Below are 26836 nucleotides of genomic sequence, written 5' to 3'. Positions count from 1 at the left end.
AATTATATTATGGCCACTGTAATTTGGTGGGTCAGCCACATTTACTTCCTTAACCAATTCATACGCTACTCAAGGCGAAACCGAGTAACCTCTCTTTATGCTTCAGCAACAAGCTGTTCCAAGAAAGCCGTTGTTTATAGTATTGAGAAACTGTTCCTCCAAGCCACATCCCAGTGTAATGTTCAGTTGGCAAAAAGAAGGTTGTATGTTGTTCAGCAGGGAAATCTGCCTCATTCGACCACCCAAGAGGGCAGCAAAAATAAGTCACCTAGTAAAGGTGGTCTTTTATACAAAGGTCAAACAGAACTTTACTGGAAACTCTGGGTGGACTGGAAAGTCCTGGCATAATATAGTGAACTGCATAATTTAACACGTGCCCAAGTTTTACCATATAAGTGAAGCTTATTGCAAGATTGATGCATGCTTGATTATGCTTTTTCTTTAGAAAATAATGATTAAAAAGAAAAATGAAGCAAGATGGCTATACAAGATATCACTTCCTAATCCTGACACAATCCTAGATCAGCACCCTGCTTACTCTTGTTTTTTTTTTCTTCTTCTTTTATTGGCAATTGTCTATAGTGACAGCCACCTGCTTTTCTTGATGATTGAAAGGAGGTGAAGGTATTATGGAAGTAGGAGAGCAAAAGAAGGAGGCTTGGTCATCATGCTGCCTGTATCAGGCACAAAACACAAAGTTCAAGTTAACTGACATTCCCTCAATTTTTGAAACATTTTTGTTTTTAGTCATCTTGTTGCCATCATCAAGGTTATTTTTATGTCTATTTTATGATAAAGAGTTGGTTAATGATCAGGTATGGTATACAGTTAAAGATATTTTGTAATTTTAAAATTTATAAAACTTAGGGTGACCATATGCCCTAGTTTGCCTGGACACAGGTATGGTCTATGTTCTAGTAAACTACTTAGAGACTCTCCCTTACTCTCAAAAGTATCCTAGTTTGAATGATAAATTAAATGGTTGTCTTTAATACATATTTCAACTATTCAGCATGGGCAGAGAAAGAAAATTCTAAAAGTACACTTTTAGATGAAAATATCAGTTTTGTATAGTAAATGGTGCCAAAGGCACCACTGTAGGAAGATGACATCAGTATGGTCCTTGTCCTCCAGGAGCTTATGGCCCACATGGAGAGACAATGACAGTGTAAGGTGGTTATTGCTACAGTAAAGGATGTAACTCATAAAGAGCATTCTCAGGCTATTTTGTATAGTGCAGAAGGAGGTAGTTATATACAGATAATGTTGCACTGTTGATGGTAAAGAGTAGCAGTATATCCAGGGGGACAAGACCATGGGGATTTGAGATATGTATAAAAGCCCTGGGAGTGCCAATGACTGATGTGAAGCCTATCTAAGTCATTTAGAATAGAAAGTTGCAGAATGCAATCAAAAGTGCCTACACCACTTTCTTTTCACTAGTCCCATGTATGGAACTCTCAAAAATAGTTCTTTGTAAAAACAACAAATGTTGGAGAGGATGTGGAGAAACAGGAACCCTCATACATAGCTGGTGGGAATGCAAATTGGTGCAGCCTCTATGGAAAACGGTATGGAGATTCCTCAAAGAATTAAAAATAGAGATGCCCTATGATCCAGCCATCCCACTACTGGGAATCTATCCAACGCACCTGAAATCAACAATCCAAAGAGGCTTATGCACCCCTATGTTCATTGCAGCATTATTCACCATAGCCAAGAAGTGGAAGCAACCTAAGTGTCCCTCGACTGACGATTGGATTAAGAAAATGTGGTATATATATACAATGGAATACTACTCAGCCATAAAAAAAGACAAAATCGTCCCATTTGCAACAACATGGATGGGCCTGGAGCGTATTATGTTAAGTGAAATAAGCCAGAAAGAGAAAGACAAACACTGTATGATCTCACTCATGTGGAATATAAACCAACACATGGACAGAGAAAACTGGACTGTGGTTACCCGGGCAGTGGGGGTGGGGGGTGGGCACAAGGGGTGAAGGGAGTCATATATGGGGTGATGGACAAACAAAAATGTACAACCCAAAATTTCACAATGTTAGAAACCATTAAAACATCAATAAAAAAAAAAACAAAAACAACAACAACAACAACAACAAAAATAGTTCTTTGTAATAATGTCTTAAAAAATTCAAAGTCCTAAGAAATATAAGCCATAAAAAACATTAGGATTCTTTTAGATAGGACTAAAATATGCAGTTAGATAAACATGTTTTTTCAAGATATTCCTAATTTTATTAAAATATCATTGTGTAAATGATAGTCCAGTGTCTTCAAAGATTTAAAGCGACGTAATTTTTCAGAGAGGAGTGTATTGAGAATAACTAATTGACCATCTAAATTTGGGGCCAGCCAACTTTTTTTAATGGGCCAGATAGTAAATATTTAAGGCTTTGTGGGCCATATAGTCTCTCTATGGCAACTCCCCAACTCCACTGTTGTAGCATAAAAGTAGCCACAGATAATATGTAAACAAATGGCATGGCTGTGTTCCAATAAAACTTTATTTATAAAAACAAGCAGTGGGCCAGATTTGGTCTTTAGTTTGTCAACTTCTAATCTAAGTCATTATCACATAGTATGTCTTAAGTATACTTTACTATGGCCCACAAGCTATATATCCACATACGTGGAAGTAGTTGGTATAATTTACTACATGTTTTAAATTCCATTATTTAACTAAAATCTTAAATTTAATTTTCAAGAACCAACCACTGTAACCACAGTGATCTTTTCTTAATTCTTTAACGTTACTAAAACAAAAAGAAATGATGTTATTAGCTCCGTTTTTTAAATGATGGGTCGACTTTTACATTCAGAAACTCCTCATAAATATATCATTCTTTATTTCTTCTATAAAAATAAAGAATAAAGTAAATAGCATTTGCTCTGGACATTTATCCTAAGTGTGGATTAAGATTGAGAAAATATTTTATCTCTGTTCAATCTGATCCAAGCTTCTTTATTTTAAAAAGAAAACGAGAGACATCAGATTGTCTATCAATAGTCTGAGCAAATTAATAAGGTTTCAAAATTCCTGACCAAGAACATAAAATCCTATGATCTGAAAATGGAGCTTGATTCTGGAAGTTCCTACTTTAATGTGGGCCAGATTACAAAACCAGACATTTGTTTTCAATGTTCAAACTCTCTCAGGTTCTGCCTTTCTTTCTCTCTCTGCTTAAAGCTATCTATTTCTTCCTCTCTGAACCCAAAGATTCTCAAGCTTTCTCATCATTAAAATCTGCATTTGAGAAAAGAGCTGAAATTTGTTTTCACTAAACTAAAAAGACTGGTCAAGAGTCAGCTTTCTCAGGGACATTTGAATTTTAATAGAGATCAAGCTAGTAAACATCTGACTGATGATCTTTAAAAAATATATTTCATACATCCTTGCTCTTGTAAATACAATTTTAACTTTTTCTTACTGTCTTAGTGTCCTCCTTTTAAAAAACGATCTCATCTGTATTTTGTTTCACACGTGGAGATTTTTTCCTGAAAATAACTCTAATTATCAATAGCACTACTGCTGCTGTTTCATGTCTCCTCTTAAGAAATTCCACTTAATTGAAATATCATTGAGAAGTGAATGCAGTTCTCTTTTTTACTTTGACATTTGGGGATGTTTTGAAAGAAATAAATCTAACCCAGGGTGAATAGGTGAACAAGTAGCGTCTGGTAGACCTTCACTTTGTGTTCATGAAAAAACACTGCATTTCTTTTGATTAAGAGCATTTGAACAACCGACAGGTCTTGTCATCCTGACATGAATCTGACAGTCTTGCCGTCTGGTCTTCAGGGTAGCTACGGCATGAAGGTTTCTGTGCTCCGCAAATCTATTGCTCTCTACCCTGCCACCAGCTTCCACTTCTAGTAAACCAGCCTCTAGAATGCCCTCTATGTCCTGCATATTTCTAATCCACTGTTCAGTGTCACTCAGAAACATGAACATTCCGGGAAAGCTAACAGCAAAACATCAGACTTGTTAAATAATGAAGACTAATTTTACATATAATTCAATGTCAGTATGGCTCTATGTGGCTAACCAACCTCAAATTATTTCATTGCTCTAGGGTCTAGTTTCCTCAACTGTAGAATGAAAGAGTTAGGTTAAATAATTCCAAAGGTCCCTTTGACTTCTAAAAGTTTTTATGATTTTATGACAAAAGCATATGGTGCTTAGTGACAGCTCTTTTCTTTGAAGCTCAGAAGCCCTTTTTTGCTTAATTTTGCTTTCCCAGCTCTGTCCCTAAAAGTTGATGTTGAACTAACTGCCGGACAAATGCGACGCTAAAGCACAGTGCTGTGATCTAAAAGGTCCACAATGGCTTCCAGGCAATTCGGAAATCCAAAAAGCTTTGAAAAGCAAAAGCTTTTTTATAAGTTTAGTGCAAATTTATTTGTTAGCAAAATTAGACCTGAACTGTTGTGAAGCAGTTTATAGTCTTTATTTACTCCATTCAGTTTGAATATTCAGAAGTCTATCTGCAGATATATTAATATATTTATTATGAGGTGCTATCACAGGCCCCACCAGGATTGTCAGGTAACACGTAATATGATATCATATTGACTAAGTATAAATCTGAAAATCTCTGAATTCTGAAACTTATCTAGTCTCAAGGGTTTTACGTAAAGGATGATAAGGGATGTATTTCTGATATATTTCTAATGCTGACCTGAGTACTACAGTATTTCAAATTTTGCATCTAAGTATAAACGGTGCTTGGTGTTTACATGTTTTTCATGATACTTTCACATACTTTCTTTGAAAACTGATAATTTTCACCATGTATCTTTTAAATTATCAGTTAATCAAAATATCCAGTTAATAAGAAGTCCCCATTCCCTGTTATGGACAAATGGAAATTTTATGCATTTTAGTATTTTTCAGGTCAATACTGGGAACAATGAGACAGCCTCATTCCAAATAAGTGAACAAGTAAATGGGGAGATACTTGAACCTGCTTAGAAAGTAACCCTGGGACACAAATCCAAAAGCCCTCATTTCCTCCATCTTCCTCTCTTCCTAATATCATAAATCTCTATCTGAATGCTTACAATTAATTCATCATAATCCATCAACATACAAAGACATAATTTTTGGACTTTTCCCAGTTCCTCTGGCTCAGCTGGAAGTCCAATAAATATTAGCTCAATGAATGCATGACATACCTAGAGCCACTTCCCCCATATGGAGCTGACCCATATTATTTTTGCAAATCTATAAAGCACAGGGAAGATATTCAATAAATTCCTTCACTGAGACCTTCAGAAAACAGATTATTCCTCTGAGCTGAATTCCACAGCTCTGTCAGCTTTTTGATCAAATAGAAAGTACCTTTATTACCATCTTCTGGTTAACAATCCTCTAGCTGGATCCCACCTGAACCTTCTATGGGTGAAAAGCAAGTTTCAAAGAAAAATACCTTCCCATCATTTGACATAATCAAGTGGCAGAGTGAACAGTCTCAAGGAGTCAAGGTGGTGAAATAAAACAGAAGGGTAAGTCATTTCAACTTTCTACATGAGCCAATTAAACATTGCTTTCAGAAGGAATGGACAGGACAGACACTGGTACAATATATGCTAAGGAAAACAAGTAAATTTTTTTAGTGAGGGAGAGTGAGTAATGTAGGCATGTTATTAGGATGAGAGAACTAAAGGGAAAGCCTGTCATATACTTATGTAATACTATTCCTATTTAAAACTCAGATATATAAGACATAAACTAGTTTTTTTCATTAAAAAAAATTAACATTTTATTTTTGAATGCTTATTGCATGTAGTTAGCATTGATTTGAAGAAGAACATGTTTAAATGTGACAAAGGCTTTCAACGAGAAAACAAATGACTAATTTAAAGATTTTCCTAACTGTTAGAAATAAAAGTACACACATTCTTGGGCAGGGTCAGGATTTGCGCTTTTCAAACTTTCTCTTGCTATCGTTTAAGTGAATAAACAAGAACAGATTTTAATACGCATATTAAATACCTAGCAAAGGCATACTAACAGACTCCTGTAAACATTCAACTATAAACAAATAATGACAATATTACTCTTTAAGTAGTCTACAGCACATTAATTACACTATTATGACTAAAGATGAATTAAAACATGTCATACTTGTTTACCAAAGTTAATTAACTTGCACATAATGGAGCTTAAGATCATTGGAAAGAAAATGTAAAACCTAGAGCCACAGGGTGCAAAATATTTCAAAACTGTATGTCACAAAAATACAAAACCTTATAATTAAATGTTTCATGTCCTCTATTTAAACATTTTGAAGGCAATTCCCTGTATACTTCTGGTATTCTTGCAGGTTTGGATGCAAACTCTACAGTGACTCACTAATAAATACCATTAATAGACGGAATTAAAATAGAAATTTTACAAAATTTCTATTGCAAAATAAGGAGAGGACTGTGGGTTGTGCAGATGTGTATCTTACAGGGCCTCAGCTACCCTTTTTTGGAGATGAGTTATTTTCTGCAATTTAAAAGTTATTAAGTCAGTCTTTTTAACCCCATTGCTTCTGGTGATTCAGCAATGCTTTCTGATGCATATTTTATTGGTACATGGAGTCTAGGTATCTTCGTCTACATGTCTTAAAAATGAAAGTAGACATAAGCAAGAAATTAATATTATGTGAACATTAAGAAAACACCACCTAATTAGGTATATTGTACCAACAGAAAGCTTTAGTTGGGTTGCTTTACAACCCTTGAACGTCCCTAAAGTATGACACAGAGGAAAGTCCAGTAACAAGAAGCATGAGGAGGAAGGAAGGCAGGATTGAATATTAAGAGCTTGGACTCTGATTCAAAGTAGTCTTATTTGTCCAATGAAAAGTGAATATCTGTTGTTCAGTTTGCCCAACATCCACTCTCTCTTCCTCTGGTAACAATACTCCGCTTTTCCTTTGGGGCATTACCCCTTCCACAATTGGGAGTCAGGGCTTTGGACTACGCTGATCTTTGCCCCTGGCTCCAGAGAAGGGCACATAACCCAGGCCGGGCCCATTAGGGTAGCACGTGTTCTGGGACCCCTGACTGGCTCCAGGGTGGTTGTGCGGCTCAAGCCAGGGGCATCAGTTGTGAGACTTCTGTTGGAACTCTTATGGAAAAGCAGCTTTCGTTCCCCTGGATTTGCTAAACTGGTAGGATGTAAGCCTGGAGCTGCTGTGCTACAGGAAGAAAGCCTGCCCAAGAATGAAGCTACCACAGAGGAAAGCGAAGCCAATACAGGGGAAAGCAAAGCTGGGAGTTGTTTTGTTTTGTTTTATGATTAAGCCCGTTTGAATCGAGTTTCTGTTTTTCCTAGGATCTTCTCCCTTTGCATTCCTTTTTCAATTCTTTTTAGATTCAGTTCTTAAGCTGCCTTGCCTTCCAGACAAGGAGAAGCTTCCAAATCCCCTACAAGGGGGAGTAGGGCAGTCAGAGCAGCCTGAAGGAGCCAAGTGGTTACACAGGAGCCTAAGACATCACTGGGGACTGGCCATCGCTGTCTGTCAGAGAAAGAAACTCAAAATCCCTAGCTGAGTATATAAGACCCTTATGGGTACTATCTTTTGCCTCAGTTTACATGTCTAGCATGATCTCAATCCCTTCATGATGCTTCCTGCATGAAAGACTCTTCCCTCTTTTAGGTCCACGCCCATTAAGAGTCATTCTCTATGTGAAGCGCCACCATCCTCAGATGGATGGAGTTACCTCCTGTTCTTTCCTCTGGGATCTCCCAGACTTTGCTTATACTTTGATTATAGCATGTACCAGGTCATTTATTCTGTTTCTTCTCCCTCATTAGATTTGAGTTTCTCACAGCCCTGTTGCTTTTCCTGCCCACCATCCATCCTTTTTGGTCAGAGCACTGATTTTCCTTCGGGGAACTGCCTTCCATACTCCAGGTCCTGTGTTTTGGGTTGGGTTCCAGAGATGGCTCCAGAGATGGGCCCTGTTCAGCACCTAACACATATTATGAATCTGGTTTCTGGTCCATGTTTACTTTTACTGGTTACTGAACAGCAAGTTTCCAGACAATGATATTAATGAACGGGCTGTAATGGTTAAAAGCATCAAGATATTCTCACATGAAATTTTTGACAAAACAAAACAAACACACAAACAAAAACCACCTAGTCATATCTCACCAGGAGCATACATGAGACAAACAAATGCTTTTGGTAGGATTAAAATTAGCAAGCAGCCTAAGACACTTTGAATATTAGTGTCTTAATGTGTCATTTATTTTATTCTAACTATTGTTTCCAAATTCATTTCAAAATTGTGAGTCTGATTGCCATTTTCTCAAGTAAAATCTTCTTATGGTTATCAATGAGTTACATCTACATTCTGCTTTACTATTATAACATCTCCTAGATCAAGATAAACAGTTGAGGGTGGCTGGGGGGAAGAGGACCTTCTGTGCTGTATCTTTTGGAAGCACATGCCTGGGTACTCCTAACATTAGTGTCACCAATTTAATATGTTCCCCCTCGTTTAAAGATTGCTCCCTGTCTGTTGGCAACTCTTTTACCATTGAGTTTCTCTCCTGGGTGGCATTTAAGCTATATTTAAAACTTACACCTTGTTTATATACACTCTTGAGCCAGAACCTTTGGTTTATACGAAAGAATTTGCTGATCTCTTTCCTTCCCCACTAAAAAATTACTGAAGTTACACTAATTGCTTCTACAACTGCGTATTGTTGATCTCCTCAAAGGGTTGATATCAAATGCAAAGCTTAGATTGCTTGGCTTTGCTTATGCTACAATCTGAAATATAAATCAAAGAGATTATAGAAATATTCTACATTTAGTCTATGCATTTATATACCTAAACACTGATTAAAAGTCAGGTGTGTAATTTTTTTGCAAAGCTTATCTTTAGTAATATTTCATTCAGTCACACAGTGTTCTATTATAAATATGTAAATATGTGTGTGTATATATATTTTTAAATCATATAATGCACTTACAGACAATAAATACTTTAAGAAAGGATTAAAAATACTGGCCCATTTAACGTCATCCAAAACTAATGGGAAAAGAAGAAAAATTAGATATTCATGCAACTAAAATATAGACATCTGGGTCTACCTAAGTTATGCCCTGATCATTAGTAGGAAATTAATGATTTTAATTAATTAATTTTCATTAATTAAATTAATGAAATTAATAGGAAATTAATGATCACTTTGTATTTTATATCCTGTGAAACTGCATTGTTTACCAATGTTTTCAGTATAATATAGCCAAATAAGGGTATATTTTTTCCATCCAAAACTGAATCTAAATTCCTACGTTGGATAATTTCAGTGTACATTATAATCCCCAAAAAGCACAATAAAAGCTTTCCCAGAATGAGGACAACAAAAAAATTGACAAGACTTGTTTTCAATAACTAAATATTTTGTGGGGAAAAAAATGTATTCTGATGCAATATCTTCATTCATCTTCAATGGCTCTTATAAATTTTCAAGTGCCACAATAAATTCAAAGTAGCCAAATTTCCAGAATTACATTTTCTACTGCGTTTTCCAAATGTCACCCAAGGCAGTTAACTATGAATCTGTTTTCAACTCATTTACATTTCAACTCATTGATGTTTAGTATTTAAAATTAAGTTATAGAAATAAAAAGCTTTTATAGAAATAAAAAGCTTTATTTTTATTTATGAAAGCATGCTTCATCTAGAAGTTTAAAAACAAATGTGTGGTTAACACTATCTTATGGGCACAGGAGGGGTCTCTCTTTTAATATGATAACCAACAATGTGACTAAATGCCTCCCAGAAATGTAGAATTAGAAATGCAGAGGTTAGATAAAGTTAAAGGTCATCCCCCTACAGGCAAGAGGGGGCCGGCTCCCTACCAAGTTTCTAGCAGACCTGCTTCCCTAGGGCACATCATAAAAGTAATTTACTGACAACTCACCTTACCAGGGGTCATCTGGGGCCTCAAGTCTTCTGGAATTCACTTTTAAGAAGCATGATTAAGTGGGGACAACTATTGGCCCTAAAGTATTTATGCTGAGAACAAATGTCTGTCAGAATTAAATTCTTTGTGTGTGGTGGTTTCAGACTTAAAAAAGATGTGTGCCCTGATGAAAAGCACATATATTCTATTCACCAAATTAAATCTTAGAATGAATATTGGTTAATTGATTTATTAGGTTTTAAAAAAATACTCCAGAAATCCGAATAGACAGCATAGCCTAATAAAATGGGGAATGCATTTACCACGTTAGTTAAATCCTTTTCAGTCTTTTCTAGTCCAGTTTTGTCTCACACTAGAGGTAAAATGCATTCACATCATTTCAAAGAAAAATGAAGATGCCATTTAATCCAAGCCAAGAAAGTTGACTTATTGTAAAATTGTTGCAAGAAAAGCTATTTCCTGATTAAAACAAATCTCCTGCTTTTAGTGTTTTTGATAATTTTGACACAAAATATTCAGTTTAATATTAGGTAGAGATGGCTTTTCCACATTGAAAAAAAATTACTAAAGGTTAAAATATGTGTGCATTGGACAAAATTAAAACAGATTATCTGACACTGTGTGTGGGATACTGCTCTAATCTATACAGTGCATGGAAATGAAGCTGGTACTTTCAATTGCACAGCACACATCTCAGTAATAACAGGGGATGAGGCATACAATTTCAAGGAACACCCACAATGAAAATTATTTTTTCCAAACAGAGAATTGTTTTGGAATAAGTTAGGTTAATTGGCACCATGGGATTTCTCTCAAGGAAACAGAGGACTGAAATCCCTACATATGCAAGTAAAATGATCAAGCATTAACCTCTTCCCCTTTTCAATTTTTCACATCTAGTTTACTCTATCCACAACCAAATTAACTTTTGTAGATTCATACGCAGGTAGAAAAGGGGACAGTTTTTTGCCAGCTTAATTTAAAGCCCGAAAGACTGATTAGTTAAATGAGGTTCCACTGCGAACAACAAAGAAGAAACTCACTGAGGATATCTGGAAATATTCTATTTTTGAGAGTGAATTATGGGTACTTTACAAGTAAGATTATTATTTTATGATTTAAAGTTAGAAATTCCCTACAACAACATATGCCTATCCTCCTTATTAGAGGTCGATAGTTTTGTATTCTGTCATCATGCTAATCCTCTCTGACTTCAGGATACCTGGATTTTGGCCTCTTATGTGCTAAATCCAAGTATAATTATCCTTTTAAAAAATAATCACCTGACCCTCTTTCTCTATTTAAACCTGCATTTCCCAAAGAGGAATGTGTGTGTGTGTTTGTGTGTGTGTGTATACACAGATAGTTTTTAGTGGTTACCATTTTCATGAATTATCATTCACAACTGGTATAGAATGAGCCCTCCTCTTTGTACTACCACAATTGATATTTTCCTGTAATTTACAACCTTTTACCATAACCCATTAAAGGTCCTGTGTGGCTAATGTACTGAATTTCAAAATTTGCACTTTAAAACTATGAGAAAGAAGTAAATTCAGTAAATGCTATGTGTAAAAATGCTTACATTTAATAGAGTAGACTTCTACCTCCAAGTATTGACCCACTGAAAGGTGGAACTGAAAGGAAACTCACCTATTATTGATCTCTCATTTTACAGATGAAAAATTGAGCTGGAGTGGTCAATGACTAGCCTCTGGGCACAAAGCACATTCATAGCAGAGTTGGCCTAGAAGTCAGGACTCGCCCCTATATCCCTGCTTCCACTCTTGCCTCAACTAGTCTACTCTCTACACAGCTGCTATTGATATTGGTTAAAAAGCTTAAGTCAGATCATATCACTCTTCTGCCCAAAATCCTCCAATGATTCCCATTTCACTCAGAGTAAAAGCCAAAGACCATAGTAGAACATATAAGATGCTACATTAACTGATGCACACTTCCCATCCCACCAACACATAGATAGATGCTCAACTCTGAGACCTTATCTCCTACAGCTACTCCCCTCTTCCTTCACTCAGCTCCATACTGGTCTCCTCCCCAGCACACCAAGCCTGCCCACTTCAAGGTCATGGTATATCTTCACCTTCAAATATACATTTGAAAATTTACCACCCTGTGATCCCTACACGTTAAAGACATGATCCTGCCGTTCACTGACACCTGAAGTCTCACTTCATGCTGAGTTACGCAGCTTTTAAAAGTTTAAGCGGAGCAATGGTGACGATACAGAAAGGTGAGTGCACTTATTTGTAATGTGGAAGGTTGCCCAGGGGGCTCTGCATCAGAAACACTGACTGGGTTTCTGTATCAGTACAAAGGAAAAAATAATCAGAATAAAAAAAGTAACATCCCCACTCTGAGCCTGGTCAAGCATGCATTTCCAGTGCCTGAGTCACACTGACCAATTTTCTTTACCATGATTCTCTCCTGGAAACAGTCGGAGACTTGCACTGCATTCTATTTCACAGAATTCGAGAGTTAGAAAGGACCTAAGGTATCATTTAGCTTCATCCTCTGATTTCAAAGATCAGGACGCAGAGATCCTAGAAGGCAAAGCAGATTGCTCCAAGTTACACAACCACTGGCACACTGGTGCCACTGCCTTGGCAGTGGATGACAGCTACGGCCACGCAGTGGTCTGAGCTGGGACTGAGCCCGACTGAGGTGGGATATAACAGGACTGTGACACAATAGGGATCAAAGGTGTTGACAGCTGACACTATCATCCAAAGTTTTACTTAGTAGCACCTCTAACAATTATTTACAAAAGAAGATGCTCACTTAGTCAGTCATGCCATAAGACTTCGTTGTTTTTGTTCTTTTGTTTTTGTGCAGAAGTTTTATCTGTATTGACACTTAATCAAAGCCAAAATCTTAAAACAGACACACACACACATACACACACACACAACCTTTCTTGGACAAGGAGACACTGTCTTGAGGTTGCAATTAAGAAACTTTTGCAATTAAGGAACTATGCCAACTATTGGGTAAATCTTTCTGGAGCTAGCTACGTTACTGCAAGTCATAATATCCTAAGATCAGCCCCAGGGTGATGTGCATAGAAACCCTGGGCGTAAATCCATTATTAATGTCATGGGGTCAATCTGATCTTCCAAACCCCTGGAGATTTAAACAGAAGCTTTAATGGTGGTACAGGGAAAAAACCACAGACTGGGTAAGAGAGAGAATGAGCTACGTGGCTTTTTCAACCTCAGGTCACAGGCTTGAGTCCAGTCTAAGCTGGTAATTGATAACTTATGACAGATGTTTGGTGACCTGTGTGCGGAGGGAAGTCAGTTCAAGTTTTGTTTCACTTTTCCTGAACAGGTGTGTTCACATACATCCACAAAGATGTTTGCACTGTGGGAGCCTCATCACCAAATCTTTCAGAGAAAGGCTAAGAATTTAATGGGAATTAAATTCGGTTATCTGTTTATCCTCTTAAGAGCAGTGCTTTCCTAATTTTTTTCCAACTCCAACCATCTTCAATTTGCATTGGATACACAGGCTTTTCTTTTTTTAGGCAATTCTTCTGTAGAGTTTCAAACTGTTGGCTATGGGTTCTTAGAACAGATGTGTTTTCCCTATCTTGAAATAGCCTGAGGACAGATGTCATTTTATTTAAGTTTGTGATCCATTTGGATCAAAGGCGCTTTAGGATAAGAGGCTGGTTTAGAAACAGCTTATTAGAATTAAAAAAAAAAAAAAAAAAGGTAAAGAATTAAGTTACTCTCAAAGAGAAAGCCAGAATATTCAATATTTGAATACTTGAAAGGAATGTTCTTTTCTCAAGAATTTTGTGGCAATATATAAACCTTTAAGATCCTTTGTTATAATGTTTCATTTCTATATTAGCTTTAGTTTATTGGGTTCAGTTCTACAATCAGATTAAATAATTTTGACTGCAAGCAATGATGGAATTTGTTTAGATCAAATTCATTGATATTCTCTTTTTCTGTTCTTGTTCTACTACGTATATGTATGATAAGAGTAACTAGTGCATAGTTAATCTTAGACAAATAATTATTCTTATAGATTTTCTGTGATTTAAAGTTTAGGCCTATGGACTTGCACAACATTTTAAAATGAACGAATGGATGAATTTAAAATTAAATTGTATATGGCATGCCCTGATAGAGTAAAATGGAAATTCACTAAAAAATGATTCAAATTTTCCCTCTCTTTTGATGGAAATTCCTGAGAGCCACTGTGACCATATGCATTGTCACCAGGTATCACAAAGTCAAGCTGAGATAGAAAATTACATGATTTCTCAGAAAAAAGATTTTCTCAAGCTTTTCTCATTATAACACATTACAGAATGGTCTTGATAAACAGCATCTTATTTTTCAAAGCGTATTTTGATTGAAAAGTCCAAAGATGATTTTAATTTCTAGGCAGTGATCTAGTTTTTAAAAACATTTTAGAAATGTCCCCAGTTCCGGCCACTTTATATTATGATAGTTCAACATAACCACAGACCTTACAGACTTTAAAATAACTTAACTAAATGTCAATTGATGAATATTACCAACAAATACATTAAGATATACTGTAGTAATTGATAACATATTTACTGTAGATATTTATTGTATATAAATATTATAAATTATATAAATAAATCTCTCTATATATTTATTACATAAACGTAAAAATGAAAGACGTCTCTTAAAAGCAAAATGCTACATAAACAAACTCCCAAAATTGATCTTAGAAAGATAGACACAAACAAAAGAGCAAACATGCTCACACATTTAGGAAACTTTCTGTAAAATATTGAGTTAACGTGACAGGAAAAGTGTCTCTTGTAGCCTGGGGTCTGAGAAGAAGGTAGCTGAGATCCACGTATACATTCTTGCACCTGATTGCCAGCACATTTCACTGATAAATTAACTGATGGTTGTTGCTGTTATTTAACTTTGAAACTTTCCGTTAAAGTTCTCTTTTCCCCAACTTCATGGTACAATCTACTGATCCACTTTTTTTAAAAAAATATTTTGTTGAGTAATACACTCTTTGTATCATGACATTACATGTTAATTTTATAGCAACTTTGCCCAACTGCTCCCCTCCCAAATCCTGAGATTCTAAATCTGTGCTTTGAGCAATAGTTGCTAGTGGGCAAAAATATGTGCCTTCTTAGTTTTCAGTCCCAGTATATTTCCTTTGCAAATCCTATAATTTATTAACTCTATGGCAGATTGACACACACCATGTTCCAAAATAAACACACAAAAAGACCTACATTACTATAATATCCAGGTCGAGAAGAACTACTATGAAAGCAAGAAAATCCTGATGAAAGGTTGCTGCCGTACTCATGGGTCAGCTGCTCTGTGCTTCATCATCGTGAGGCATGTGCTCTGAGAAACTCCAGAACTGGGAGCTTCTGCATAATAAGGTAGGTAGCAATGCCACACACATAATGTCAAAAGGTAATGCCGCACAAATGAAGGTGCTGTCTTTCTCTAGTTATACATTTAAATTAAAATATATTCTAGGTTTATCTTTTTTTTTTTTTTTTGAGGAAGATTAGCCCTGAGCTAACATTTGTTGCCCATTCTGTTTTTTTGCTTGGGAAGATTCACCCTGAGCTAACATCTGTGCCAGTCTTCCTCTATTTTGTATGTGGGTCGCCACCACAGCATGACTTGACAAGTGGTATAGGTCTGCGTCCAGGATCCAAACCCATGAACCTGGGCCGCTGGAGAGGAGTGCGCGGAACTTGAACCACTTGGCCACAGGACTGGCCCTTAGGTTTATCTTTTTGAATTAAAGAAAACCCACACACATATATCACTGTAATTTTTGTTTCCATGGGACTGCCATATAGTTTTGGTGTGAACGCTAACACTACCACAGAATTTCCATAAATTATCATTCAGTCCCATACTAAGGGGGCTGTAAAATAAAAGAGAGTAGAGTTAACAGGAGCTACTGCAGCTTGTGAGTCATTCTAGGGGCCTCCTCTCCTCTTCATGTTAGTATGATGGATGATGATAACAGCTAATGCTTACAAAAGACTTCAGATTCATGTGACATCGTGCATGTAAAATGTTAGATGCAAGCTTTTCTTATCTCTATTCTACGGATGAAGAAACCAAGCCTAGAGAGGTTAAATATCTTGCCGAGAGCCAAACAACCAGCACACAGTGTGGATGCAGTGACTGGAACCCAAGTCCGTAAGTTTGACGCTAGGTCTAGGCCCTCAGCCTCCTCACTGTCCTGCCAGCCAGGACAAGCAGCACTGAGGGTGCTAACACCCACCGTCACCAATGTCTGTTTCTTGAACATGCTCCCCAGTCTTTCCTCTTATGCAGTGCTGCTGGTCAGAAGCACAGAGCAGTAGAGACTGTGGTTCAGAGTATGGCAGCAGACAACTGCCTTGGAAATCCGGCTCTGACATTTGCTAGCTGTGCTATCTTGGGCTGTTTACTTAGCTTCTGGGCCTGTGTCTTCATCTGCGAAATGGGATATTAATACCTGCCTCACATTGTTACTGTAAGGATTACAGAGGTAATCTATACAATGGCTTAGCAAAGTAAGTGCTTAAAAAATGGCAGCTACGATTAGCAAGAAAGAAGACAAGAATATCTTTGCTAACAACATGGCTTGCTTGAAGACCGTAGTATTGGGAAAGAAAAGCTATTGAATATCTCCAAGAGGGAGTGCTGTGCTACCTTCTGCCATTTAGAGATGGTTTTGTGATGTCTGCTATTTCCTTTCTATTAGATAATATAGCCACTGGAAAGCAATGCCAACATCACCAACAGCTCTTCTCTTTTCTCTTTCCAGTCAGATACAGCGAGGTGGTGGCTGCCACATTCAGACAGATGCTTTTTAAAGGCAGGGGCCTTCTCTAGGGTCCAGATTTCTTAGTTTTCCACTTGTTTTAAATGATTACCCTAGGACTTCTGAGATTTATGGGCCCTATTTCCTCTGCCCTTCAAGTCTTAGATAAATATAAAGACATTAATGTAAAAACTTTCCTCACCTCAGCTGTGACTTATGGGACCTAAACTGTAGGAGAAGGCAGGCCTTTCTCTACTCAACTGGAGGGACACTGCACACGCCACTCCAGTAAAAAACACGATGCATGAGGAAAAATAATTTATAGAGTAAATTGGCTTATGCTGGCATCTACCATACCTATGCACATTTATATTTATTAAAATATTTTATCAATCGAATTGTAAATGCCAAAATAAAGAAATAAGAACACCAGAAATGAAAACTAACTTGACCAAACAAAATTACACTGAGATTATTTCACATGACCAAGAGACTTTTTGCTTTGCAAAAAATAATTTCTCTGTGGACATCCATAGTAGGTTGAAAATGAGATTAAATATTTAAAAATGGAAAACAAAATTTTTAGAGAGTACAGGGCATTTCGATGTAAAGTGTCAACAACACTCAATAAAATGAAGATAGTTGGGTTTAATACCATATCATTACTACCTTGATATAAAAAAATAACTGTAGTGAAAAATTTTACATGCAGATTCACATTTTGTTAACATTTTAACTTAACAGTTTGGATCCAGAATTTTAAACTACTAAAAAAGGAAGGCATTTTAAAGTTTTTATTTTGGAGAACACTATTCAATTAATTTTCTACCACTTTTAGAATGAATTTATCTAATGGTTATTTCTACCACTATAGCAATTCTCTTTTACATGAGGGTTAGTAATGTCTAATGTAGTAATCTGATAGGTCGAAAACCTTTACAATGTCAGGTATACCAAAACATTCCAAATAGTGACAGTTCCATTGTAATATTTACCAAATATAGTTTGCTGCTTTCTTTCAACCGACCACATGCTTTCTTCCAGCCTAAAGCATGCTTAAAAGCAGAGTTCTAACAGTTTTCCTCAGGAAGGATTTGATACATGGCCCAATCATCGCCATATGCATATGTGTGCGAGCTATGTTTCCAACACTACCAAATTGCTTCTCACTTAAGCTCTGACTCATTTCACTCAAACAAAAACACACTAACATTTCATGCGCTGCTATAAGATCGCAGACTAAAGAGATGAAAATGTGACAAGTTAGGTCTCTGACAAACTTCAGAAAAGTAGGACATCAACTCCAATGGGTTGATGAGCACTTGGATTTCACTAAACTTTCGATGCTCATAATTATGCGTGTGATTTACAAGCATGTCAAATCAGAGGCTGCCCCATCGGGGCTTGCCCTGGCGCACCCTGCGTCCTCCTCCACATGCTCCTGTGGCTCCCGGGCGCCCGGGTCGCTGTCTCTCAAGAGCCCCACCTCAATGGGCTCAGTCACCCGGACAATCGGCAGCTTTCAGCCTTATGTCCTCTCCTCCTCCAGTAAAAGGACTGCTTCAAAAAGCATCTTTTGAAATGAGGATCCAAGTAGATAGAGAGGGACAGGAGTCCAGTCACACTTGTTCCAATGATAGACAAGTCTTTCAGCTTTGTCTTCTGCACACTGCAAGCCAAAAGGGCTGCTGTGGGTGTGAGCCCTCCGTCCTCTGACTGCTCATGAGAACTGAGTGGCAGAGAAGGGTGCTTGTTGGTTTCCTTGAGGGGCCACCCTGTAGGTGACAGGTGCCGGCTTGTCCTTACTGCTGCACACACGCAAAGCTAAGGCTGACTTTCAGATCCTTGGTAGTCGGGAAGTTTGGTAAAATTACACTAGAGTAACTTCTGGTGTCCCTGTCATTTTTTACAAGAGTTTTCAGATGTAATAGCAAACTACATATTTTCAGAAGAAAATGATATAACAGTTTTGCCAACTAGCTGAATATCAGATTCTAAAAAGGAAAAAAACCACCAAAAACAGGAAAAATTTAGTGTGTCAAGCAATTGTCCAGTTATAATTAGTTGTTGAGATTTTTAAATATCATTTCACAAAACTTTATATCAAGAATCTTACATGCTGCCAGAGTTAACTCATTTCCTCACTCAAAGTAGACAAGTAATATGTGCGGGCCAAGTAAATAACAAAAGGTACAGAACAAATGACAACCAGTGTCCAATCATTTGCTACCAGTGGTCATTTCAGTAATATGACTTGGGCATAGACTGGGCAGAGAAAAATGTGTCTCATTCAATATATAGCTGACCCAGGGGTTTGGCTTAATCTAGACCAGTGGTTTTCAAATTGGCTCCACGTTGAAATCCGCCAGAAAAGCTTTAAAAACAATGCCTGGGTCCCAACCCCAGATATTCTGATTTATTTGGGGCCATGGAATGTTTTGAAGCTCCCAGGCAATTATACTGTGTAGCCATTCGTGAGAACCTCTGGTCTATCATTGCCAAGGACTCCAGATAGATGAAGATGGTTCTACTACTTGCCAGAAGCTCTGATTCAGAATTCAGATACAAGCTCAATTTAAAGATTTCAAATCACCGGTATCTTGGAATTTCTCCCTTTGGGATAAAACAACAACAGCAACAAACAATGCATGTGCACCCCCTGCCCCATACACATACACAAAAATGAAGACTAATTTAAAGTCTGCTCACCAGTTGGACAACAGAGCCATTCTTCACAGTGTCAGTATGAGTGGTTAGCTTGTACGGTGCACTATCACCAAACACCTATCAAATCACTACATATTCTTAAAACACATTTCTGACTCATTCTTTACATGGCGATTTCACAAAGCTCAGTCTTCTAGGATTTGAGCTGTTGTGAATGGAATCATCTCTTCCTAAATGAAATGACAGTTTAAACCCATATGGCATAGAATTTATTCCATTAATTCAACCCCACAATTTATTTCCTATAGCAAAAAACAAGTCAATTCCTTAGTTTGTGCTTCGCATTTTTGCATATAACTTTTGCTTAGTAAATGTAGACAGTTACATTCACAGGGTACTGAGACGTCCTACAATATAGGCAGCACAATCTGGGTGTTTCAAACAAGACATAGTATTTTTAGCTTCAGTCAGGACCCATTTAGGCAGGAGTTGCCTAAGTTCCCTGAATGATTGGCTCTTTGCTGGTGGCTATAAGCAGTGGGGCTGGCAGAAGTTTAAGGAAATCAACCAAGTCCAGCTCCTTGCCACAAAATGGTCAGTCCTTTACCATGTGACAGAAATCACTGTCAATTCTTAATTGACAATTAGCAGAAAAAGAAATCCAGATTCTCTTACAGCCAGCACTAGCTTTTAGAAACTCTTGTAATCAGGAATTCCTCTTTATGTCTGATGTAATATCCTCATATTGGCCATTAATTAATATCATGGGGGGACTGCCACTATCATTTGCCTTGTTTTCATTTCAAATATATGAAGGTTAGGTTTAGTATACATTATTAATTCTGTGATCTGAGTATTGCAATCAATACTTTGGTCTGTTAAAACAGCTTTCTTCCCTCTCTTAGGATTTTAAAACTGAAAGCATAGAGAAGAAGTAATATGCATAACAATTTGTGAAAATTCCTATTTGCATTATTTATGCAAAACGATTGTTAACAAACACAGAATATTGCCATGAACATACTGTCTATTCATATATCAGGAAGCCTGAAAAAATTACATGAAATTGTTGTGGAAATATTTTCACTTCAGAAGTCTCTGAGGGGCATACTACAGAAATCAATGGTATAGTCAACTCATGAATGTGTTGGCATCTGCCCATCACACCAACAGCAGCCTCTTCTAACACTTTTAATCCGTGACTTGTGACAGGAGTCCCACGGAGACCGAGATAAAGGCCAGTTATAGTAGAACCTACTTAGGGTGATACGGATGTGATCTCATTGCTCACTATACAGTATACACTCAAATATCTATGTGATGGATTCCTATCTTATTGATATCACTAGGGCCAAGTAATAAGGGAATTCAAAATACTGCACTTTAAAATACGTCATATTATGTAACTCTACATCTGTAGAATAATGGATTTTGAAGTTTATTTCAAGCCCCAGAAGCCCTGGAGCTCTTCTAGGAAAGCAGGGTCAAAGGCAGTTCTGCAGAATTCCTAGAGGCCTATAGAACATGGCACCGTCATAACCTGGTTTGTACAATTTTATTGCATGATGAAACATCTCAATGTCAGAGAAGATAAATTTTCATTCAATATCCCAATGAATGGTTGTAAATTACAAAAGCGGGACTCAAGTCACTCTAATAAGGAAGATATTCTTTTGGCAGTTAAATTGAAGTAGAAACAAGAACATCAAAATTTTCAAGTATTCTGAGCCCATTCCTTTCACCTATGTTTATATCTTTTTAATACCAACATTTTTACTAAAATAATATTTGAAAATGATATGTGATTCTTTCAAATACTTTAAAATATATTTTAGAGCAAATGGGCAATGTATATCATGGTGTATGCCCTTCAACTCAGTAATGTTCTTTCTATGAATGAATTTTAAGAAAGTCATCCATGATCAGATTAAATAACATATACAAGAATGACAAATGACACGATTTAAAATGATAAAAAGAAAATACTGGAATCATCCTAAATACCTCATAATAAGGAAATAGAACACCTAAAAGAGATAAAAACTAAGTTTTTGAGAAAAGTTTCCAAATCTTGTAACATGATATATTGTTAGGTGAAAAAAGAAAGCTAAAAAGATGTATATATAACTTGATTTCAATTTTATTTTAAAATTGTTTAGGAAAAAAGCTACAAGAAAACCTGTTCTTGTTGTGTGTTTCCACATTTATTAATAAGGACCTGTGTTACCTTTGTAGTCAGGAAAAATTCAATTAATTTTAATATAAAAACTGGAAGGAAGTGTATCAAAATGTTAATAGTGATATTCTTTCATTGATGGGATTATAGGTGATGAATTTTTAAATACTTTCCCCCATTTTTTTCTTTTACAGACAGTATGTTTAAACTTTCATAACAAGAAAAATACACTGCTGGGTGAGTAATGCACTTGTCACTGCATCTTTATTCTTTGCTCATTAGGTACCACAGGCAGTGAGTTATCAGAACACATTTCAGAATGTATTTATCGAATTCTGATGTGCAAAACACTAATGCTTCATTTTAAGAGACTGTTGATTATTTGCTGTGAATTCTAAGGAAAAATTTTATTGGGAGAAAGTTGAAACTACTGAGTTAAACAGATTTTCCAAATGATCTGTCTTGATGCCAAAGTCTTTTTCCTTAAAGGACCATTAGTACCATACCGTACTTCTCTTATGCAGCATGTCTTGGTGATGCTGTCAAAACATGAGCTTGAGGTTGGGTGGTCCCAACAATAAGGCACTCCCTGTATTCTAATTGAGTCATGCTAATTATTTTACATAGTAGGCACTGAATAGACAGATATCAGGAAAATATATATACTTTTTCCGACTTGTTTCTTCCAGTTTTGACGTTCTTACCTTTGAATAGAACTCAACAAAGCAAGAAGGAGTTTATTTCCACATGAGTAGAAGAGTATAAATCCTCCTTTGATTTTATTGTCCAGTCAAGAAATGAAAAAGATAACCAGTTCTTCCCAAATCATACAGATATTTTTTTCATTCTAAAATAGTCATGAGCTGTTAAACGTATCTTAATTTTAGAATGCTACATTTGCTGTATAGCTTAGTACTGCTAATATTGTACTGTGTTACCCTCTTGTGAAACAAACTTGACAATAATTTTATTTGTATACCTACTAGATTATTTAACATGAGAATTCAAATAGGAGAAGTGAAGAAGAAGGCAATAGATGTGCTTATATATTATAAAGATGGCTAATTATAGATAAAAATATTTGACTTACCTGCAAAAACATTGTACAAGGAAGGCACAGTAAAAGTAGCATTTTTTTATGACACAGACTCAAAATACAGATGCAGTAAAAGAAATGTGCAATTGCCAAAATAACCAAAAGACCTCTTTGTTTCTACTAGCAAATGCTGATGTACAATTCTAAGTATTATGCCTGTTAAACGATATTTAAACAAATACTTTATAAAACCAAGAATTATTTTAAATGTGCAAATTACATAGGGAAAGCATGTCAAAATATCAATCTGATTGTACTGGTTAATAGTCACCAAATAACATTAAAAATTTAATGTTATTGTCCCGATTCAGTTGCCATAATTATTGTTCCCTTATGTTGTCTCCTTACTTTCTCCTTAAATATTCTTTCTTTTATTACAAAGAAATACCTTCAGTGAGGATAACACTAAAATAAAATTAACATAGCCAGAACAAAGATAAATAAAATTTAAAAAGCCAACCTTTATTCCACTTTGAACAAGTTTGTGAATGTCCAAATAAGGCTCCTTGAAAATTTCTCCTTCAGGGGTAAGTATCTTCACGTAACCTTCTTTTTCCAGAATGAAGAGACGGTGCGAGCCATCCCCACTATGCAGGGCGCTGACAGGCTGGCGCAGCCCACTCACAACCTCCTGAATACAGAAGCAGTTGTGCTTGTGCTTTCTAAACAAATTAAAGAAAACCAGTAAGCTTTTCTTGAGATGAAGGAGGTAAGGGATGCACTTAGCATCCTTTTCAAAATATATTTCCTCTAGGCATCAATGTTTTTGATACTCATTAAGGGCTGCTAACCCAAGGTCACAATATGATTCTTTTACATTCTTTTCAATGGAAAAAAACAAAACAGCCTTCTATCAGAAAGTAAAGGAGAGAATCAAAACATGTAGGTATTTTAAAATTTCCTAAGCTCATTATCTCATCTTTCAATGACTATAATTAAATTAGCTTTACTCACAATAATTAAACCTTACAGAAAGGCATTCACAGAGAAAGTTCTAAGATCTATTTAAGAAACCCTGATTTGCTAATAATAATTGTGCTGAATATTTCCACAGTGCCATAAGTTAATAACAATCATAAAATTAAAGTTTAAAACTATATTCATAAAATTCACATGAATCATAGAGAAGCCAAGCTCACAATAGAAGATTACAAGTCTAAGCATTAAAAGTATTTAAACTAATATGATTTTAGAGTAGCAAACTATCAAAAAGAAAAAAAACCCAAAAACATCTGGAGGATACAGCTGCTGGATATAAGCACAGACAGTTGATTGACTGTCAAAACCACAAGATTTGTCATTTTTTTTTTAAGATTAAAGAGTATTTATCTTTATGAACCTGCTGATCTCTTCCACTTTGTCATATTCTTCCATCTGGTCCAAGTAGTTAGATGCTGGTCCTCTGATCTGTTTTCTTGGAAAATCCGGAAAGCACAACCCGCCATCTTTCCTTGCATAGTAAAAGCAAAACTCATCAGCAGTAGTTTGAAGGAACCCTTTAAAAAAATATAAAAAGACTCATTAGAATATTTAGTGTCATAGTAAAAACACCCTATTTGAAAGATTAAACATAGGAAAAAGAATTTTTAGAAACTATACGAATATTTTAAGGAAATGTATAGACAAAAATAAAAGGAAATAAAAACCCTTTCTTGGCTTGGGATTCCCATTTCTTTTTTAACAAAAATTTAAGAATTGCAGTAAAAGTGAAATCATACTGTGTTGGATATTTTAAAAGGCTCATATGAAATACACATGATACAAACCCAGCATTAATCTTATTATCGCACTGACTCTATTTTCAAGCTTCCCCAGTTACCATATGTTGCACTTCTGAGCTTATCTGACCACCATTTAGCAATTTTTCCTACAGTACCAGTAACTTCCTAAGAAGAACAAATTAACATCAAGAAAGAGATAGACCATCAGGTGCCACTTTGGTCATTTTATAATTCTTATTGTGTTGTCACTCACATATAATTGAATAATAAATCTAATGAATATCACAAGGTCATTATATGCTATAATAAATGACTGACTCACTGTGCAATGATCAAACAGTGAATTGATGCTAATAACAGAGGCTTCATTTTCAAATATATAGGTGCATTTTTCCTACACCTCACTTACAGGAGATAATGATTATTTTGTAATAAAAAATTATATTTAAAATACCTTTTCAATCTTCTCGAGAATAGCTGACATATCACCCCTCACTGAAAAAAACAATTATAACAAGCCAAAACAAAAATGCAAAGTAGACTTACTGAAAGGGATCTGAGAGAAAGATGTTTTTACTTTTCTTATTTTTATTAAATATAAACAGCTATATTTGAATAAGAAAGAAGACAGCTTTATGACAAAAAAGAATTTCGACATTAGTTTTACAATTTGAGTTAATAAGGTACTGGTTTTCTGGAGGGAGAGCATATTAATTAACAAGATTCACTTCTATATTCTGATGATTTCTGCTATCAAAATATGATGTGGCTACCACAGTTGACTTTCTATCATGTCCTAAATTCCTGCTCCTGGTCTCAGACTCTTTAATTATGCTTAACGTTTTGATTTTAATCTAACAAATTAGATTACTGTATCATCAATTTTGTGATAAAGGCATCTGGTAACTGAGCTGAAGTTTAGAAATTGTATAATGGATGCAGGTTTGCAAGGATTTCTAAGAACAAGAATTTGGGGACAACCAAGTGAAGGTTATCCATGGAACATAAAAGACATCAAAAGTTCATTTTCTGTGAGCTTGATCTAGGTCTCCTCAAACCTAAAACCAATCTTAGAAGCTGAGGGTCCCAAATGGTTAAAACTTGATGTACATTTTGACTTAATGTTTGGATGAAATGCATCACCCCTAAATTTCTGAGATAGACTCTTCAAGGCCAATATCTAACCAGGCTATTGGGAAACATCTCTTTGGGAACCAGGCAAGTAAGAGCAGATGTCCATGGGAGCATGTTTATGGGAGGGAGGCGGGGCCAGAAAAAAGAGGCTTGGCAGCTGGGAAGGGTGCTCCATGGGAGGGGCAAGGCAGCTGGAAGTTCATCTTTCTTTGAAAAAGTTCAGGGATTAGAAATTGGGAAGAGGAATGAAGGCTGCAGCAGCATTTACGCATCTTCAGCAATTCACTGCGGGCAAAGGATAAGTGTCTTCTCCACTCATTAATGGCTAAGCATATGGATGAAAAATGCCTAGTCGTGTTAAACAAGTTTGCTTGAGGTAAAAAGAAGAGAAGGAAAACTGAGTTGTTATATCAAACTTTTCGCAGTTTTGGGCTAGATCTTTTCTTGGAGAGATATATATATATATATATGTATGTATATATATATATATATATATATATATATATATTTACCATCAGGCGGCAAGATCTCCATGCCAATATTACCCATGCAGGAATACCATCATACTCTGGATATATTTATAACTGAACGTGTATACGAGAAATTTTGTTTTAATGTGATGTTTGCCTGCAGGGTCACAGGAAAATTTCAAAGTACAATTCAGAAGAAATTTCGAGTTTGCTTTTTTAAAAAATATCTGTATTCTAGCATTACTGTCTGCAAACCAATACCATCTGAAAGGGAAACTACCATCTGAAGGGGAAACTAATGAACAATGCTGGTGGCTGATTCCATTTGATAAGGAATTATTAGCTGGGGACAAACAGGAGGAAATGAGAAATCATTTTCAAGTGGAACATCTGAAGATTAATGAGTGCAGATTCATAAACTCTGTGGCTCCAGAGGTATTATGCTCTGTTAGCAAATTACAAAAACAAAACAAAACACCAGAATGTTAACAATGAATTACTCCTAGCTTTTTACAGAATCTAGACTAACTGAATAATCTAGGCATGGAGGAGGGAGTGAACTCAGAACACTTCCATGTAAAAATATAGGCGTTTTTCTTACAATTATGGCATTTGAATGGAAACATCTAATACTTTTATTAATGCTTTACCTTCAATGATTCAATTTTGTAGACAGTGATGAATAAGATATATTTTGCTGTGAAGAGCTAAAGGGGATCTGGTTTCAGGACATTGGGCTAACATTTATTGCCAGGGAAGACGTTATTTACCAAATGGTACCCTTCTGTTTGG

At 36.1% G+C, this 26836-nt stretch overlaps 1 protein-coding gene across 3 annotated transcripts in view; it reads right to left on the bottom strand.

Moving 5' to 3' along the window:
• Positions 1–26836, bottom strand: part of HHIP (hedgehog interacting protein) — an 88417-nt gene that overhangs the window by 50937 nt on the left and 10644 nt on the right. For all 3 annotated transcript variants that reach the window (XM_058550134.1, XM_058550133.1, XM_058550132.1), the window contains exons 3-4: positions 24059–24215; positions 23180–23381 (exon numbers count right to left, since the gene is read on the bottom strand). In XM_058550134.1, coding sequence (XP_058406117.1) covers positions 23180–23381; positions 24059–24215 — 359 coding nt within the window. The remainder of the gene's footprint in view (positions 1–23179; positions 23382–24058; positions 24216–26836) is intronic.

This window comes from Diceros bicornis, chromosome 11 (assembly GCF_020826845.1).
Source record: "Diceros bicornis minor isolate mBicDic1 chromosome 11, mDicBic1.mat.cur, whole genome shotgun sequence".
Taxonomy (NCBI): Eukaryota; Metazoa; Chordata; class Mammalia; order Perissodactyla; family Rhinocerotidae; genus Diceros; species Diceros bicornis.
Note: the sequence above shows the minus strand (reverse complement) of the source record. Positions and strands in the feature narration are given on the sequence as shown.